The sequence below is a fragment of the Scyliorhinus canicula genome, chromosome 1, assembly GCF_902713615.1.
Source record: "Scyliorhinus canicula chromosome 1, sScyCan1.1, whole genome shotgun sequence".
Classification (NCBI taxonomy): Eukaryota; Metazoa; Chordata; class Chondrichthyes; order Carcharhiniformes; family Scyliorhinidae; genus Scyliorhinus; species Scyliorhinus canicula.
In genome coordinates this window covers 297119397-297139256 of record NC_052146.1, presented here as the reverse complement: position 1 = coordinate 297139256, position 19860 = coordinate 297119397, and the positions used below count along the sequence as shown (strand labels likewise).

The 19860-nt window shown below is 44.8% G+C and overlaps 2 protein-coding genes across 4 annotated transcripts in view; one reads left to right on the top strand and one right to left on the bottom strand.

Annotated features, from left to right (window-relative positions):
• Positions 1-5587: 5587 nt before the first annotated feature.
• On the bottom strand, positions 5588-11272 carry LOC119975923 (dynein light chain Tctex-type protein 2-like). Its single transcript, XM_038815876.1, has 4 exons — positions 10869-11272; positions 7681-7899; positions 6982-7140; positions 5588-5947 (listed from the first exon to the last, which is right to left on the bottom strand). The coding sequence occupies exons 1-4, from the start codon at positions 11076-11078 to the stop codon at positions 5837-5839; spliced, it is 699 nt and encodes a 232-aa protein (XP_038671804.1). The 5' UTR covers positions 11079-11272; the 3' UTR covers positions 5588-5836.
• Positions 11273-11325: 53 nt separating this feature from the next.
• LOC119975907 (endoplasmic reticulum membrane-associated RNA degradation protein-like) overlaps positions 11326-19860 on the top strand; it is a 42292-nt gene continuing 33757 nt past the window's right edge. The window contains exons 1-3 of one of the 3 annotated variants that reach the window (XM_038815856.1): positions 11326-11457; positions 17507-17703; positions 17803-17945. In XM_038815856.1, coding sequence (XP_038671784.1) covers positions 17535-17703; positions 17803-17945 — 312 coding nt within the window. In that variant the 5' untranslated portion in view covers positions 11326-11457; positions 17507-17534. Of the gene's footprint in view, positions 11462-11558; positions 11574-17506; positions 17704-17802; positions 17946-19860 lie in introns of those variants that run through there. The other 2 variants (XM_038815847.1, XM_038815864.1) reach the window with 2 other exon arrangements.

Genomic DNA, 19860 nt, shown 5'->3' with positions numbered 1-19860 from the left:
TAAATATTGTTGTTTGGAGAAGGTCAAGTGCAGCATTAGGAGGTCGGTAGAGGAGTTTTACCTGAGGGGCTGGTTTAGCTCACCAGGCTAAATCGCTGGCTTTTAAAGCAGACTAAGCAGGCCAGCAGCACGGTTCGATTCCCGTACCGGCCTCCCCGAACAGGCGCTGGAATGTGGCGACTAGGGGCTTTTCACAGTAACTTCATTTGAAGCCTACTCGTGACAATAAGCGATTTTCATTTCATTTCATTCATTTCCTTTTTCAGAGGTTAGTCACTATCAGTTGTTAAGGGGGGTTTTAGTTTATTGTTGGGAGGTTAGGTTTGGATGTGTTCTTAGTTGACTGCGTTCTTTTTATGTTCTAATCTGAAGCATTTGTTTTATATTATACTGATATAAATGAAAACATTTTCAATAAAAATATATATTTTCTTGCTTGACAGGAAGGCTAAAAGTTATTACTACCACAATGTAAAGAGAAATAAATGGTAGACTTTAAGCAGGCTTGTCCAACCTTTTTACTCCAAGGACTATATTACTCAAGGGCCTACAATTGAACAATTCAAGCTCCTGAATGAATGACCACTTCTTGCCAAATCATATTGAAGAGTATATATTGGTCAGGACAATGGGATAATTTCTCTGTTCTTTGAAAAAATAGCATGGAATCATTTACGTCCATCTGAGGGAAGACAGGACTTGTCTTGATGTCTCATTAGAAAGATGGACTTTTGACAGTGCTTAAGTCTCTAGGTTAAATCCATTAGTCCCTGGTTTCCCTTCGGCACTGTAGATTCTATGATTTCCTTGGCCATGCTAAATTGCTCCTTAGTGTCCAAAGGGTAGGTGGGGTTACTGAGATAGGGTGGATGCGTGGGCTTAAGTAAAGTAGGGTGCTTTCCAAGGGTCGGTGCAGACTCGATGGGCCAAATGGTCTCTTTCTGCACTGTAGATTTTATGATAGTCAAGGCTGACATGTTAACTAGGCTGATGAAAGCAAAACAATTACTTAATTACATCTGTGTTTCTGGGCTTATTGTTATTATTGGCTTCCCCCAAGGAGGTTCAATCCTCCTGCCAGTCTAAAATTGAGGCTGGGTGGAAACGGGGCAAGGACGGTCTTCCCATCCAAGCCCTTGCCCACCCCAGTGTAAAATAGCTGTGTGTTCTGGGCAGACAGGAACCTGGTGGGAATTCCGTCGCTTCAATTTTATGCTCCTCCACCACCTAAAAACCTGCTGGTGGGGAGCATAAAGCTCTGGCCTTCGAAATGTATAGCACAGATGCATATGCCCCTTGTAGCATTATTGGCTCTTTAAAAGTTCAGTCATGCTTAGTCTCACATCCCACTTTCAGTCCTTAATCCTGTAACTGTCCAAATCCCTTTAAAAATTCTGAATTTAATCAGTGTTCCAGATCTTGACAACTCGTGAAAACCTTTTCCTCATCTCTTTAGTTGTATCTCCAGTGCTTTTGGTCACATTAAAGGCTCGATATGGTTGCTGAGTGAACTTGCCAAACAGCATTACATCACCCATTTTGGATTAGACCAGCTTTCAATTGAAACCTTCAAGCTCCTGAATGAATGGTCACTTCTTGCCAAATAAGAGAAATTTAAAGAATAAATCCTATACTGGCAAAGAACTACTCTCACGAACCTCAGTTGCATAATCTTCTAAAAAGTAAAGACACTATAGTCCCAGACGACCATATGCTGATTTCCCTTCTGAGGGGGAGAGCTGACTTTAACCTGAGGATCACCACACGTCAGGCAAGGGGCATAAAACATGAGCTGGTACGGTCTTTTAGTCCAGGGTTTTTCAGAGTGTGGGTTGTGACCTGTGGGTGGATCATGGCCGGGTATCGGAAGGGTCGCAGGGCAATTGGTCATTGCGTTCATGCAGTGGTCCCGATCTTGGGAGGAGTGCCCATTGGCTGCTACCAGGATATTTATTGAAAATGGCCTGAGCTGCACTGTTCAAGCCAGCGTCGGTCTTCAGTCTCAATACTCTCCTGTTCCTGAACAGAGGTTGCACTAACAAACCTTCATGCCTTGAAGCAATTACTATTCTTTCACATGCTGAATTCAGAAGATGACGGTAGTGATCGTGTACGAGAGGGGGAACTGATCCGAGCATCACCGAAGCAAGGGGCAGATAGGCGGCATATTGTCAATGCAAGACACCTGACAAAATTCTGAAGCATCAGGTAGAGTTAGCCAATGGGACTTTGGAAGAATCAGAAGCTCATGCAAGTGTTAGTGAAAGGACTAAACCAGTCACTTTATGCTGGACAGTAAGAAGTCTTACACCAGGTTAAAGTCCAACAGGTTTGTTTCGAATCACTAGCTTTCGGAGCACTGCTCCTTCCTCAGGTGGGTCAGAGCAGTGCTCCAAAAGCTAGGGATTTGAAACAAACCTGTTGGACTTTAACCTGGTGTTGTAAGACTTCTTACTGTGCTCACCCCAGTCCAATGTCGGCATCTCCACATCATGGCTTTATGCTGGAGGCAACTCAGGTTGAGCATAGCGCAAATGAAGAGTATGGTCCAGACTCTGCAACAGATGATGGTGGAGAAATGTTCTGTGATGCCCCAAAAAATCATGCAGATGAACATTGGTCATAGGGGAATAGTCCAACTCCCAATATAGATGAGAGGTCAAAGTCACAAGCATGGGTGACAGAAGGTGGAGATGGAATACTACAATCAGCAGATCCAGGAATCAACAGCATCGTATGAGCGAGCGGGAGACAGTTAATGCGGTCTGTTTAGATGCAGAATCAAGCCATACTCTGTTTTGGAATAGGATGCTTGAATCTGATCTCTCTAGCTAACTCTATACTTTGGAGATACTTGTGGAACCAAATGCTGATTCTGTAAATGCACTGGGTTCTGTGTAATTTTTGTGACAGACCTGCTAGTTACCGATGAGTCCTGCTAGTGAACAGTGTATTCCGGAAAGGTTGATATAATCGCCTTCTATTGTGTACATGCACATCTCTCCAGATTACAGAAATTCGCCAGAAAAGCAGCTTAGAGTTTGAAGAAATTGAGATGTATTTATTTCTATCCATTTGGAATGATAAATGCAATATTATTGTCATAGTTTTTATTTTCGTAGTCTGTATTGAGCCATAGTCTAGGTCGCGAACGTCAGCCGGTTGCCAAAAGTGGGTCCTGGTTAAAAAAAAGTTTGAAAAATACTGTTCTTGTCTACTCGTCGCCTAGCATCCTCGCAACCTTATGGATGCCTATCCATTTCCCTGGGTTAGAATGCGCTTCTTTGTGGCCTGCACATTGTTGGTGGATGCAGGAGCACTTCCCTGCATTCACCAGAGGACATTGATTTGTCCAACTGGCAGAAGAAATGGCAAGATGCCAAATTTGGACAAAGGGTGTACGGGCAGTGCCTGAAAGTTTACTCATGAGAAAAGAAACAGTAAGCTGCTAAATGGGCCCAGAAATAGTACTATTGTGACCAATGATTCTGGACCTTTTTCTACTGCAAAGTGTCTGAAAATACTCAAGTGGTTTGAGATGATTTGGTGAGTTCCTGCATTTGCCAGTGTGTTGCCTCATCTTCACAGCGATGGCAGTGAAGTGGGGGCCTGTGCCCACAAAGACCAAAATAGGGCAACAGTGCCTCTGAGTGTGCAGGATTAGGAGTGTCATAGAATCATAGAATTTACAGTGCAGGAGGCCATTCAGCCCATCGAGCCTGCACCGGCTCTTGGAAAGAGCACCCTACATCAGCCTCCACCCTATCCCTGTAACCCCACCGAAATGTTTTGGACACTAAGGGCAATTTATCATGGCCAATCCACCTAACCTGCACATCTTTGGACTGTGGGAGGAAACCTGAGCACCCGGAGGAAACCCACGCACACACGGGGAGAACGTGTAGACTCCGCACAGACAGTGACGCAAGCCGGAAATCAAACCTGGGACCCTGGAGCTGTGAAGCAACTATGCTAACCACTGTGCTGCCCGAGAGGGTTTAGAGCCACCAGACAGGGCAAGTTCTGCACCATTTATTTTGCCAAGTTGGAACTGGACTCCTCCATCTTCCTTGACAGTGACAGGAGGATATTTGGTAGGCCAGCCAATGCACCCAGCATCTTAGTGTGCATACCTTTTTAATCCTCCTGTATGTTGCTACATCAAAGACCTCATCGGAGTACTCTGCAGCAGTTCTCGTCTTTCACCTCTCTCATAGAGCCAGTCAATTAACCATCCTTCATTTCTGGCCTGGTTGCAGGCCATACATACCTGATCGCTGACCGCTCTTTGTCAAGTTTTTCCTAGCATTGAGCAGCTTGGAAAATACATGATTATAAATACGAAACTTGTTGCAGAAACATTCTGTGGAGGCAACCGTGTGGTCACCACCGAATCATGATCATTATTGCATAATACGATTCAGGTTGTTTACGGAAAAGGACAAGGAACAATCAAGAGTAAGATTAACTGGGAAAAACAAATTTCAATGTGGTCAGAATGGATTTGTCCCAGGTCAAGTGGAGTCAATGGTTGGTAGGCAAAACAGAACGGAAAAGGGAGTAGCAGCTAAGGAGAGAATCAAGGTCGGAATTCTCTGGCCGTTAGGATTCTCCTTTCCCGCCCACGGATTTCTCAGAGGGGTGGGGTGGCTTCATTGACAAGAGGGGGATCTCCTTGAAGTCACAACACCTTAATGAGGCAGAAAGGCAGAGAAGGATAGAAAAGAAAGCAAAGCTTTCACTCCAGAACCCACTACCTCATGGGATGTCTTGCCGCATGTGTCCAAAGATCTACGGATTGAGAAAGGAACTGTTCAGTCACATGAAAACACATGGTAGAAATTTGTGACTCCATAAACACCATCCTCGCATTGAGGGACACTCGATGATGACAAATTCAATAGTAGCCTTCTAAAGGGAATTGGATAAATAGTTGAAGAAAAACATTGCAGGGATATAGGGAATGGGTGGGGGATTGGGACTAACGGGATTTCTTTTTGAAAGAACTCACAGAGTCAATGGCTGAGTGGCCTCGTTCAATACTGTTCTATTCTTTAAATAGGGTTGACTATTGAAAACAGGAACAAGTATCTTCCACCAATGCTAGAAATGTATCCCAGAGAAAAGTTGTTTCGAGTTAATCTGCAAAAGACTGTAAACTGCAAAAGTGTTATAACCTGCCTGCTTACCACTGTCTGGAGACTAACGGCAATCCCACAATCCTTTGGGAGTATGAGCCTCCCCAATGAGGGGGCGGAGAAATCATTAGTAGACTCCCTGTACAAATAAAGCTGGCCAGTTTGGAACCAGCTAGAAAGGAGTGAGCAGCAAGGGAGTTGCTGCTGTAGTATCTATAATGTAAATAAATGTTATTTCTTTCTATCCTTCAACTGGTGCTGGATTCTTCTTGGCCCTCGCAAAAAAAAAGGAAAATAATTAACATGAAGGTCCCTGAAGACAAGAAGGCGGTCATTCAGGAATAAGCAGCCTGAGATGATATTATTTATTGGTGCCTTGTGTTGGAAATAAATGTTTGTTTATTGTAGGTGAGTTTGCATTTTCATAAAATGATGCAATTCCAAGCAAGTAACGATTATAAATTTTATTTTGTACAAAGTTTATTTCCACTACAAAATAGTTACTAGAGCAGAACATGGCTAAGTCTCAATATCAGAAAAAATATTTTCAACGGTACAGGAAAGATTTTGCATCAAGTTAAAACAATTATCTTTGGATATCCTCCAAGTATGGTCAATTTTACGTTTAGTTTCCATAGCGACATACAATGCATCTTTTTAAATAGTTCATTTATGGTAAAGATGTGATTACAGTACTGCTACTCATAATACAGAGCATACACAGTTCCCATTACAAAAAATGAATTGGTTTGAAACAGACTTTCACACCAAGTGTCATGTTCTGGATCCCAGAGGTATCTGCTGGCAAGCTACACAATTAAAGTAAAATCTGTTTAGATTGACATACAACACTAACATGTCAAAAACACGCAACTATGCATTCTTAATTCAAAACAAATATATTGCTAAGATTGTACCATAAATCAAGTTGGTTTGGAAGTAAATTTATTGGTAAATCTACTTAGCTTTTACAACTATTATTAAAAAGGGAGTCTCACTCCAAACTTAAAAACGATTATATAGATCAGCTAATTAATTATTGTAAGTAGAATTCTTAACAACTTGCATTTACACAAAAAGAAAGGCTTGTATTTATATAGCACCATTTCTGACCACAGGATGTCTTTAGAGTAAAAAAATGTGCCAATTGGTTTCATAGCGGTGTAATTTGCCAATAAATAACATTGAGAGTGACAAAGGACAATTTCTACTGGGGGAACCTTGGCTCAGAAAAGGAAGTAGATTCTAGAAGGAATATTAAAAGCAAGGGGTAAGGTTAGTAGAAGGCTCTCGGCAAAAATTTCAGAGCATACAAGCATAGACGGCTGAAAGTTAGCTGACTAATGGAGTGGTCACAGTAAGAAGTCTTACAACACCAGGTTAAAGTCCAACACATCTATTTGGAATCACTAGCTTTTGGAGCGCTGCACCTTCATCACCTGATGATGGTCCAATGCTGGCATCTTTGCATCATGGCTATAATGGAGTGGTGAAAGGGAATTTACAAGAGGTTATAGAAGCAGAGTTTGGGGATTATATGATTGGATAGTGATAGAGATATGAAGTAATTCTAAAAGTGAAGAAGATAGTTTTAAATAGAAAATAATTTGGGACTGGGAGGCAATCTAGCTTAGTAAGGACAGGGGAATAAACCATTTATTTGCAAATTGAAGAAACAATGGTCTTTAGTATTTAAAGGTGCCGTTGAATGACACCCACAATATAGACAAACCACCATGTGATAAAAGAACAAATCATAAAAATGCATCATTGGCTTCTCATACGCATTATATACACCATGATTGTTTTTTTAAGAATTGCCAACTTGAAATGTTTTACTTACCACTATGCCTTGATTTTTCAACTCTCCACAGAAAACACGAGCAATTAATTTAAACCGTTCAGGTGCCAATTCTTTTGCTATTGCTCTTATGTCTTCAGAAAGGGAAAGAGTTAGTGCCTTCATATTGTGAGTTTCAAAATCCTTATCTCTTAGTTTAACCTTATGGAAAAGAAAAACAACTTGCTTTTGTATTTCATCAATCCTAAACAACTTTATTTTCCAGCAAGTAGAAATTAGGCCCAGAATTCTCCGGCGTTGTGATTCTCTTTTCCCGCTGGCAGCGCATCCCCCATCCGCTGGCTTCCCAGCAGCGTGGGGTGGGTTCAATGAGAAATCCCACTGAATGGATTTAATATGCTTCCGCTAATAGTTTCGGCTCAGCAATCATGGATTGAATTCGACTGCTCTTTTCTATTGGCAATTACGTTGTAATGAGAGGCATCCAACAATGTAAATGACTATATTCAATTGGCTGTTTACAGCTGTTACATGTTTTGAGTGTTCCCATTGTTCCTGGCTGTACTCCATGGATGCCGAAAACGCTATATCCAAGACCCAAGACCGTCTGTGACCACTAAACCATACTGACTTACCACCAGCTTCTCAAGGACAGTAAGGGCTGGTTATGACATCCACATCCTTTGAAGGAAGAACAAAAAATCAAATTTGTTTTTAAAACTGTGCTGCATTATACATTACCTCTAAAAGCACATCTACTCTTTTTTTCACTGCAGTGAAGTTAAATTCTTTATCTGGGACCAATTTATAAGTATTAGCCATTTTTTGTTTCACCAGACTAGGTTTCCAAGTTAAAGGTTCTTCAAAAACATCATCATCATCTTCTTCCAGTTCACTCTTGTCCACGTGCACAACTTGCAGGATGGTATCATGTAGCCTTTCCTTTAGGATTTCATGAAACTGTAATCAGAAATGAAATTATTAACAGTTAGGATGAGCTGAAGTCATAAGTAACCTGTTTAGCGCTGATTTATGGTCATGCTTATTTCTAGCAGGAAAAAAAAATGATATATTTATACATTTCTGACAGCTGTAAGCATTTTTACCAGAACTGTGACAAGTTTGACTTACAGGTGAAAGTGTAGTAATGAAATTTTGTCTAAATGAAAAAGTTTTCAATAAAAATATTTTTTAAAAGACTATAATACCGTGTTAATAGTGCAGTTTGTTTCAACATACCATATCCCAATTTGTGCGTGGAGTCACTCATGGAACGACCTATCCTTTCTTCAACCTTACAAATTAAAAAAATATTGTGGTTTCTGTCCGGTATCCTGGCAAATGTTGGGATATGGTTCGGGATTGTATTACAAGGAACGCAGAAAATTAGCATGCAGATGCAGAAAGGCAAATAGCACATTGGTCTTTATTGAAGGAGATTGGAGTACAATAATAAAGAAGGCTTGTTTCAGTTGTGTAGGGTTTTAGTGAGACTACATCTGGAGTACTGTGTGCAGGTTTGGTCTCCACATTTAGTTGCATTAGAGACAGTACAGCGAAAGTTAACTAAATTGGTTCCTGGGGTGATGGGGTTGTCCTATGATCATAGACTGCATAAACTACATCTAAATTCTCTCAAGTTTAGAAGAATGAACGGTGATCTCGTTGAAACCTAAAAATTCAGAAGGGGCTTGATGGTGTAGATGCTGAGAGATTGTTTCCGTTCGTTGGGGGAATCTAGAACACAGGGAAACAGTCTCATGATGAGGGGGGGGGGGGGGGGGGGGGGGGGGAGCGATCATTTAGGAGGAGAAACTTCACTGAACTCAAAGGGTTGTGAATCTTTGGAATTCTCTGTCCCAGAGGGTTGTGGATGCTCCATCCTTGAATACATTTAAGGATGGGATTGACAGAATTTTTAATCTCTCAGGGAATTAAGGGATATGGAGAGTGGGCAGAAGAATGGAGTTGGAGCCCAGATCAAGCATAATCGCACTGAACTGTGGAGCAGGCTCAATGATTGTGTGGTCCACTCCTCCTACCCCTTCTTCTACCAATAGATATGTGAGGTGAGTGTGCAGCAAACATGTGAGCTTTTTAAAAATATGTTTATAGGATGTGGGCTTTGCTGGCTGGGCCAGCATTTGATGCCCATTCTTAATTACTGTAATACTGAGTGGCTTGCAAGCACATTTCACAGGTCAGCTAAGAATCACCGATATTGTTGTCTCTGGAGTCACATGTAGCCCAGAGCAGGGACACATGGGGGATTTCCTCCCCTAAAGGACATTTAAACGACAATGGTTTATTGGTCACCATTAGACTTTTAATTCCACATTCTTATTGAATTTAAATTTCACCATCTGCCATGGTGGGATTTGAACCTAGGTCTCCAGAGCATTACCAGGTCTCTGGATTAATAGTCCAGTGACAATACCACAACAAAAATAGAAACTACTGGACAATCTCAGCAAGTCTGACAGCATCTGCGGAGAGAAAAGGGAGCTAAAATTTCGAGTCTGCATGACTCTTTACGGGTGTAGTCAGCAGTTGACGCAGAGGGTTATGTGCTGATACCTCCAGGAATATGTGCAAACATGGCTACCCATTTACAAAGAAAGACAAGAAAGAAAGAAACGGTAAAAGACAGTTAAAATGAAATGGGATGCAAACAAATGGGTCAAGGTGGGGTAGAGCTAATCATCTGAAGTTGTTAGCGTGCCCAACCGGACCTCTATATGGGAGAGACCAAGTGCAGACTGGGTGGTCGCTTTGCTGAGCACCTTCGGTCTGTGCGCATTCAGGATCTTCCCGTTGCTTAGCATTTTAACACAAGACCCTGCTCCCATGCCCACATGTCTGTCCTTGGCCTGCTGCAATGTTCCAGTGAAGCTCAACGCAAACTGGAGGAACAACATCTCATCTTCTGGTTAGGCACGCTACAGCCTTGCGGTCTCAACATCAAATTCAACAGCTTCAAATAATTAGCTCTATCCCACCTTGACCCATTTGTTTTCATCCCATTTCATTTAACTATCTTTTAGCATTTCTTTCGTTCTTGGCTTTCTTTATATATATTAATGCCCCCCCCCCCCCCCCCAAATCGTATCCACCTTTCCTTACCCTTTTACCCCTTTGCTTCCCACTTCCCCATCCCCTACATCGGTCAGTTCATACTCTGATGTTAGTTTCTCTGCTGCTTGGCCTTTCACTTTTTATTCTCTCTGGGGACTGCCATTAACACTCTGTCCCCTTGGTTTCTGGGGCCATTAGCATCCGGTTTCCCTGGGTTTCTGTAGCTATGACTCATCTTTCATTCTCACTCCACAGTATAAATATTTCCCACTTTCTCTGTCCGTTAGCTTTGACAAAGAGTCATCGGACTCGAAACGTTAGCTCTTTTCTCTCCCTGCAGATGCTGCCAGACCTGCTGAGATTTTCCAGCATTTTCTCTTTGGCTGTTGGACTTTAACCTGGTGTTGTTGTAAGACTTCTTACTGTGCCCACCCCAGTCCAACGACAGCTTCTGCACATTATGAACTTATAAATCATTAGGACTGCGTGAGGGGTATGGAACTGAGTCATGATGTCCATTTGGTGGGCCTGTGCAGACACAATGGGCCAAGTGGTCTCCTGTATTGTAACAAATCTGTGATTGGAGTTGTCTTGTGGGGGCGGGGCTGTGATAATGGGCGGCCAATGAGGACTGAGAGGCGGGGCTGTGATGATGGACATAATAGGCGACCAATGAGGATCGAAGGGCAGGACTGTGATGATGATCAGCCAATGAGATGAGTGAGGGGCCAGGCTCTGTGGGATGGGCACGCAGGGCAGCCAATGGCAGGGGCGGGACAGTCGGAGCTCAGGTGGCCGGCACCTCCCGGAATGCGGGCCGGCATAGTTGGCAAGAGGTTCTCCCTCCCCCGTACCGCGTTCTCCTCGAACACACTGGACCTGCGAGTCCGGGTGGAGCCTCCTCTCCGCGAATCCTGCGATTCCATGGCCGAGCGGGTTATCTTCTTACGGATCGGCAAGCCCATCCGGCCCAGCGGCACCTGCGCCTTCATCTCGTCCATCTCCAAGGACTCGTACCCTTCCTCTTCCGCACTTCGGAGCACTTCATCTTCGTCGTCGTCCATCGTCTTACGTGGGCGCCGGTTTCCTCCTCACTGGCCTCCCCCCGCCGGCCGGACCGTTACTGATTTGAAAGGGGCCCGCGTGCCGCCCATTCGAAACGGGCGGGAAATGATGTCACGTGACCTCACCTCCCCCATGTTATTGCGAACAATGCCTGCCGCTGTCATTGGTTGAGCGCGAGGAGAACGACGTTCACTGTGGTGAGAAGAGACGGTTGTGTCGCGCGCCAGCCCGGCTCCGCCCCTGACCCCGCCCCTTGCCCGTCAATCAAGGGGCGCATGCGCCGTGATGGAACTCCGACGGCAATTCGATACAATCCCTGGGACGCCCAATAGCGTGCCTGTGACGTCAGCGGCTGCAGCACGGAAGCGCTGTGTTGCGGTGGGTAAGTTTAGACTTGGAGGAATTGGGCGGCAGCTTTCTGGTTCCAGTTCAAGCAAAATACTGCCGACTCGGAGAGGGGGGAGAGAGGAACAAGTACTGGGCAAACTCAGCAGGTCTGGCAGTGTCTGTGCAGAGAAACAGTTGACGTTTGCAGTGCAATCTTTGGGCTCCTGTGCCTAATATGATGGGGCGATGCCGGCGTTGGACTGGGGTGAGCACAGTAAGAAGTCTTACAACACCAGGTGTTTTAGACTGTCAGTATTCATTCCCTTGAGGAAGCAGCTGTGCTCTGAAAGCTAGTGATTCGAAACGAACCTGCTGGACTTCAACCTGGTGTTGTAAGACTTCTTACTGTAATATGATTATAGAATTTGCAGTGCAGAAGGAGGCCAGTCGGCCCATCGAGTCTGCACTGGCCCTTGGAAAGAGCACCCCACTTAAGCCCACATCTGCACCCTATCCCTGTAAACCAGTAACACCACTCAACCTTTTTGGACACTTAAGGGCAATTTATCATGGCCCATCCACCTAGCCCCAATGACAGTGGAAAATCAGCTACTGAGACATCTTTATTGCTGCAACTAAAACATTGCAAGTAGGTTAGGATGCATTTGCGGAAGAACGTCGTGGTCGTCGCGATTATTTGCTCTTCCTCAGCATGTTCATACCTGAAGCTTTTGCTATTTCATAGAATTTACAATGCAGAAGGAGGCCATTCGGCCCATCGAATCTGCACCGACTCTTGGAAAGAGCACCCCACTTAAGCCCACACCTCCACCCTATCCCTGTAACCCAGCAACCCCTTCTAACCCAAGGGCAATTTATCATGACCAATCCACCTAACCTGCACATCTTGCGACTGTTGGAGGAAACCGGAGCACCCGGAGGAAACCCATGCAGACACGGGGAGAATGTGCAGACTCTGCACAGACAGTGACCCAAGCGGGAATCGAACCTGGGACCCTGGTGCTGTGAAGCCTTAGTGCTAACTACCATCATACCGTGCCACCCTCTCCACAGATACCCCCTGACACTGAAGTTTCCCAGCATCTATCTGGTATTTCTTTGCTGCACCGGACAGGATTTGCTTCAGAATTCCTTGTGCCAGCTCGGTTTACACACTTATGGTGTGTGAATAAATTATTTTGTACTGTTTTCATTTGATGATGTGTGTCATAATATAAATTTAGAATCATAAGTGGCAGGTTTGCAGCTTCTCTTTTTCATAAAGTCTTTGTAAAATAGTAGTAATCTTTATTGTCACAAGTAGGCTTACATTAGCACAGCAATGAAGTTACTGTGAAAATTCCCTAGTCGCCGCATTCCGGCGGCTGTTCGGGTACACGGGGAGAATTCAGAATGTGAACTCCCTGCCTACAAATTGGCACTGGTTTGTGTCAACATTGTGAATTGCATGTCAACATTTAGCATTCAGTGGTCACTGTCTAGTTGCAGGCTCTAGTCTATAGGAGACATTTCTGAAGTATGTTATGTGTCACGTGTGAAGTGCAAACGAGTGGAAGAAAGCGCGTACTCCTCATTGCTACCAACTGTGTCAGATGTGATTCAGTGTGGAGTGTTCTCACTTCTGAGAGTATTTTGTTTATTAAACGGTGAACAGTAATGAAGATTTGAAAAATTAACAACGTAACATTGCACTTGTCACACTTACCATTAAGCAACAAGGAAACATCACCATTCCATATTGGTGCCAATACAAAGCTATATTAGCTCATTTTCACACAAAAAACTCACAGTATCGCCCCTCATAGGTTCCTCAACAGAACCAGAGGGTAAGCCTGAGAATGTGTTATCATGTCCAGAACTTTGTCGTAGAAATGGTCTGTCCATCAATATCCAAAGAGAAAATGCTGGAGAATCTCAGCAAGTCTGGCAGTATCAGTACGGAGAGAAAAGAGCTAATGTTTCGAGTCCAGATGACCGTATGCCAAAGCTAAAGACAGAGAGAGTGGGAAATATGTCTGCTGTGGAGTGAGAATGAAAGATGAGTCATACCCACAGAACCCAGGGAAACGTGTTGCTAATAGCCACAGCAAATAAGAGGAACGAGTGCTAATGGCAGTCCCCAGAGAAGGTTTGAAAGGCCAAACTGCAGAGAAACTAACATCAGATGTAGATGGGGGGGGGGGGGGGGGGGGGGGGGACAGGGAAGCAAAGGGGAGAAAGGGTAAGGAAAGGTGGATAAGATGGGGGGGGTAAATATATATAAAGAAAGACGAGAGAGAGAAATGGTCAAATGAAGTGGGATGAAAACAAATGGGTCGAGGTGAGGTAGAGCTAATCATCTGAAGTTGTTGAATTCGATGTTGACACCAGAAGGCTGTAGCGTGCCTAACCGGAAGATGAGATGCTGTTCCTCCAGTTTGCGTTGAGCTTCACTGGAACATTGCAGCAGGCCAAGGACAGACATCTGGCAGTGGGAGCAGGGTCTTGTGTTAAAATGGCAAGCAACGGGAAGATCAGGGTCCTGATGTCCATCAATGTGTTCTTTGTCCAAGTATCAGTGCCATTCTCCATCCAGGAGCCGCAGTTGTGCAGTCCCTCCCACACGGGCCCTCCTACATGGCACCATCTCCCCGGAACCAAATCCTTGCATCCACAGATTCCACTGGTGCTCAAGGTGCAGTTGTACATTCTTCACTTCCGGCGTGTTTAGCCTGTGGTGATGTGCCAGTTACATGCAGCACCCACCACACCAATAACAAAAGCATCAGCAATCTGCAAAAGCAGTTCTTCAACAGTGTCATCAGATGGCCCATTTGGATGAATTTCGTGCCCCAAGCCCTGCAGAGTCGTCTTGCTTCAAGCAGTATGGACCCCTTCCTCCCACTGAGCCCAGTGATCCAGGAATCTTAGAAAAAATTGTCCTTCTTTCCAGCTACAGAAAAAGTTGTCCTTTCCAGCTACAGAAGAGGAAGGAATCAGCAACAGCAGCCTCCAGGCATTTGCAACCATCAGCAGGTGCAAGCAGCAAACGGAAGGTTGCGAGTTCAAGTCCCACTCTAAATCTTGAGTGCAAAGATCTAGGCTGACGCTCCTGTGCACTAGATAAAAGCAAATTACTGCGGATGCTGGAAAATCTCAGCAGGTCTGGCAGCATTTGTAGGGAGAGAAAAGAGCTAACGTTTGGAGTCCGATGACTCTGTCAAAGCTAACAGACAGAGAAAGTGGGAAATGTTTATAATGTGGAGTGAGAATGAAAGATGAGTCATAGCCACAGAAACCCAGGGAAACCGGGTGCTAATGGCCACAGAAACCATGGGGAAAGAGTGCTAATGGCAGTCCCCAGAGAGGACAAAAGATGTGAAAGGTCAAACAGCAGGGAAACTAACATCAGAGGATGAACTGGAGATGTGGGGGAGGGGAAGGGGGAAGCACAGAAGAGAAAGGTGAAGGGAAGGTGGATAAGATTGGGGAGGGGCGGAATTAAATATATATTAAGAAAGAAATGGTAAAAGACAGTTAAAAATGAAAACTCAATAAAAAAACATTTATCAAAAAAAAGACAGTTAAAATGAAATGAAAATAAATGGGTCGAGGTGGGGTAGAGCTGATCATCTGAAGTTGTTGAATGCCTAACCGGAAGATGAGATGTTGTTCCTCCAGTTTGCGTTGCGCTTCACTGGAACGTTGCAGCAGGCCAAGGACAGACATGGTTTGACAAAGAGTCATCGGACTTGAAACGTTAGCTCTTTTCTCTCCCTACAGATGCTGCCAGACTTGCTGAGATTTTCCAGCATTTTCCCTTTTGCTCCTGTGCACTACCGAGGAAGTGTTGCACGATTGGAGCTGCTGTTGTAGATGGGGTTAAATTGAAATCTTGATTGCTCTTTCAGTTTATCATAAATAACCCACGGTAATATTTGGAAGGATAATAGAGGAATTATCCCTGTTGCATGAGCCAACATTTATCAGAAACAACTTAGAGAGCTTTAGTACGATCGATCTTTCCATAGTGCTTATTGAGGGCACTATAAAATAAACTGCATGTTTTTTTTTGCGTGCAAATTTGTAGGGCGGAATTCTCCGCTCCTGAGCGGCATCGGAAAGCAGTCGTGAACTCGGCCAAGTTTCACCCTATTCACCCCCCCCCCCCCCCCCCCCCCCCCCCCAAGGGGGCTAGGAGCGGCGATCCGTAAATCTTGGCTGCAGGGCCTTGACGCTTGCGCCAAGGCAGCGCGCCGAGAGTGACGCGACGGCGGTGCCTAAATGTCGTCAGCCGCGCATGCGCAGGTTGGCGGGCTCCAACCCGCGCATGCGCGGTTGCTGTCTTCCCCTCCGCTGCCCCGCAAGATGTGGCGGCTTGATCTTGTGGGGCGGCGGAGGGGAAAGAATGCGTTGCTTGGAGACGCCGGCCCGACGATCGGTGGGCACCGATCGCGGGCCAGTCCCCTCCCGAGCACGGCCGTGGTGCTCACTCCCCTCTCCGCCCCCCACAAGCCACAAACGAACCTTTGGCGACGGCAGCGACCAGGTGTGGTTGCCGCCGGCGTGAACAGGTCGGGAACGTCAGGCCGCTCGGCCCATCCGAGCGGCGATTCTCCGAGCGGGGGGTGGGAGAATTGCGGGGGGTGCCAGGGCGGCGTATCATGAGTCGCCCGGCGCTCCCATAATTCTCCCACCTGGCGTGGGGAGCGGGGAATCGCGCCCGTAATCCGTTTTCTCACTTTAACATAGTGACTCCAATTTAAAAGTAGTTAACGTGAAATATTTTGAAATTTTCTGAGGCTGGAAAAAGTGCAATATAAATGCAAGTGTTTCTTGTGTGAGAACTGATTGAGAAATAATTGGCGCTGCTAAGGTAACCATGAAGTAAAATGGAATAAAGAAACATTAACGTACATGTACTCTGTGGTGTAGATAATAGGAGACTTAATAGGAAAGCTCAGTTCAATTCCTGTTTGTCATTGATTTAGCTTGTGATCCTGAACTAGTAACGGGAAGGTGGTGTTCCTAATCCCTTTCCATTAATGGACAATTCTACCACCTGCCCATCCTCAGGTGTCAAACTGGTAGTTGACAGTAAAGGAATGGACCTTTTTGGATCACGTACCAGAGAGTGGTTGTCAGAGCTCCACAAACCTCAATCAGCACCTCCAGGAGCAAAGAGAAAAGTAACTGTTGCATGGGAGCCTGCGACATGCCAGCCTCCCCTTGATGCTGCCCATGGATTGTTTTTCTAACTTTAATTCATTGGATGTGGGCTGCTCTGAAAAACTGGGGATGAACCATGTTGAACTGTTGTAGAAACGATGTGGAGATGCTGGCGTTGGGCTGGGGTGAGCACAGTAAGAAGTCTTACAACACCAGGTTAAAGTCCAACAGGTTTGTTTCAAACACTAGCTTTCGGAGCACTGCTCCTTCCTCGGGTGATTCTCCTGAGGAAGGAGCAGTGCTCCGAAAGCTAGTGTTTGAAAAAAATCTGTTGGACTTTAACCTGGTATTGTAAGACTTCTTACTGTTGTCGAAACAGCGAGATACAACTGAGTAGGTCAGTTCAGTTAAATAGAACTTGCAGCGTAGAAGCTGGCCATTCAGCCCATCTGATCTGTTGGTTGAAGTAATGACTCACCATATTTACGACATCAACCAGATAGATCTTTTGAACTGACTAGCCTGCTCCTGTGCTGTAAAGCTCGAATCTATAGAGGGCAAAAGTGTGGAGCATAAACCCTTTTAAATAAATAAACATACATATAATTTAGGAGCTGAATTAGGTCTTCGGCCTCTCAAGCCTGCTCCACCATTTGATCTGATTATGGCCTCAACTCCACTTTCCTGTCTACCCCCTATAACTCCCTTATCAATCAACAATCTAACTCCGCCGCAAATATTCCCTGGCCCAGCCTCCACTGCTCTCTGTGGAAGAGAATGCCACAAACTAATGACCCTTGCAATAAACACCCACATTCCATTTGCCTTCCTAACCATGTGCTGAACTTGCATACTAACTTGTGATTCATGTGCCTGGACACCCAGATCCCTCTGTACTGTTTAAACTTAAGTTGACCTCATTTTTTTAAAGGCTGTTAAGAATATTAATTTTGCTTTAAATGGCAACTTTCGAGCCAATAAGCACCTGCCTTTCTGGAGAAGTGCATCGTATGGTCTGTAACCTTGGACTGGAGAAAGTGGATATCCCAGACCATGAACACATAGTGACTGCATCTGGTGAGGTTTGCTGGGAAGCCATTACCTTTCACCTCTGCACTTCAGTTGCAGGTAAACCACCTTTTCCAAATGAATTGTAAGATTAATTTGTAATGGTACATTACGGAGAGGTGGGGAAGCTTGTGACAATGCTATCAACTGTTGTTACAGAAGAACAAGACCTGGACTATGTAGAATGTGTGAGGCGTCTGGGACCCATTTGTAAAACTGTCCATTTGTATCTTCTGTCGCTCAACACAAAGCAGTTCGGTGATCAATATGGTCTGTGGTTTGAATGGACTAACAACACAGAGGTATGATTCAGCAACGTAACTTGGTCCTATTCTCAGACAAAATACATTTACTCACGTGGGCCATTTTCTTGAGTGCTGGCTTCTCCATTTTCCCACAGCTGGAACATGGTCACAGGTGACGTCTTCACCTTTACAGCTTTGGGTCCTGCAATGTTGGCTTGTGATGAGGGATTTTTCTGGCTTCCCTCCCCCACACTGTGCCGAGATGACAATACAATTTGTTGTAAAATGACATCCTTTGTGTAAACGGGCTGTGGTAATGATATTGCCATAAAGTTAAAATTGTAACTACATTAAAACTCTTTCAATAAAAATTATTTAAAAAAAAAACTCTTTCAATAAAAATTATTTTAATAAAAAAAAAAAAAAATTGTAACTACAGCACAGTTGAGGTAGTCCTATTTCAGGTTCCACTCCTTGAAAGGCCTTTAATGTAGTGTTATATAACTTAGCCAAACTCAAATAATTACCTCCTGGTGGAATGGCCATCCTCCAGTTTACAGTTTGTGATCCCTATGGGCCTTTAAGTGAACCAGAGAGCCCAGCAGACTCATTTTCCAGGCACACACCAACAGTTTGACTATGTTTTCTAGTTGTGATTAAGAGGAGCTCATAATTGGGGAAAGGTTACAGCATATAAAAATGTTCCTTTAAAGTCTGTTAAATGTCAATTTGTTCATACATTTATGGGTCATTTAAAAGAATTTCCACCTGTGCAGGGGAGTTACATGGAAGGGAATATAGTCTGCATTTACATTATACTGTGTGTAACGACCTGTTCTGACGCCCTGGGCAAGTGTGCAGTCAATTCCAGCCCTACTTGACCCGGAGTCACAATGTAATTGCAATTAACTCTTTTATTTTTAAAATACAGTATACCCAAAATCGTTGGTCACCAGGTTTGTAAATTTAAACACAATTAACTTGTTTTAACCCCCTCCCCTCTTTAACTCTCCCTGTCCTCTATACGCACTCACAAGACAGACAAACAGAGGGGTGTTTAAAAACAAATGCTAAAAGTAAAAGGATCAAAATCTCTGTTTCAGATGGCCATCTTCCAGTTAGATTCTTTCAGTCTAGGTCTCCGACTGTAGACTCATCAGGGTCTCAAGTCTATTCTGTAGACTCTGAAACAGTAGGCAGTAAACATTTGGGGGGAGAGAGAGCAACACACAGCCTCTCCTCTCCACGTGCAAGGCAAAAACTGTTGTCTCTTTAATAAAGGTAAACGCAGGAAAACCCTCAAACACTTAACATAGAACAGTACAGCACAGAACAGGCCCTTCGGCCCTCGATGTTGTGCTGAGCAATGATCACCCTACTCAACCCCACGTATCCACCCTATACCCGTAACCCAACAACCCCCCCCCCCCCCCCCCCCCCCCCCCCCCTTAACCTTACTTTTAAGGACACTACGGGCAATTTAGCCTGGCCAATCCACCTAACCCGCACATCTTTGGAATGTGGGAGGAAACCGGAGCACCCGGAGGAAACCCACGCACACACGTGCAGACTCCGCACAGACAGTGACCCAGCCGGGAACCGAACCTGGGACCCTGGAGCTGTGAAGCATTTATGCTAACCACCATGCTACCGTGCTGCCCCTTAGTGTTGGCTTTGGAAATCCAAGAAGGTTCAGAAATGAATTGCTTTCTGAATACAGCCTTTTTCCAGCTGACTGGATGGCTGATGCAACTTTCTCATCTCCCAGCACAGAGCTAGTCTAATGACATCCCCCCCCCCCCCCCATTCCCCCCCCATTCCCCCCCCATTCCCCCCCCAACCACCCACACACACACACATACGCACACACAACTTAACAGGCATGATCGTATGGCTTCTGGATGCGATGAGGTCATTAACTCTCGCAAGAAGCCTCTCACGAGATTTAAGATGCTCGGGACGCCTCGCAAGA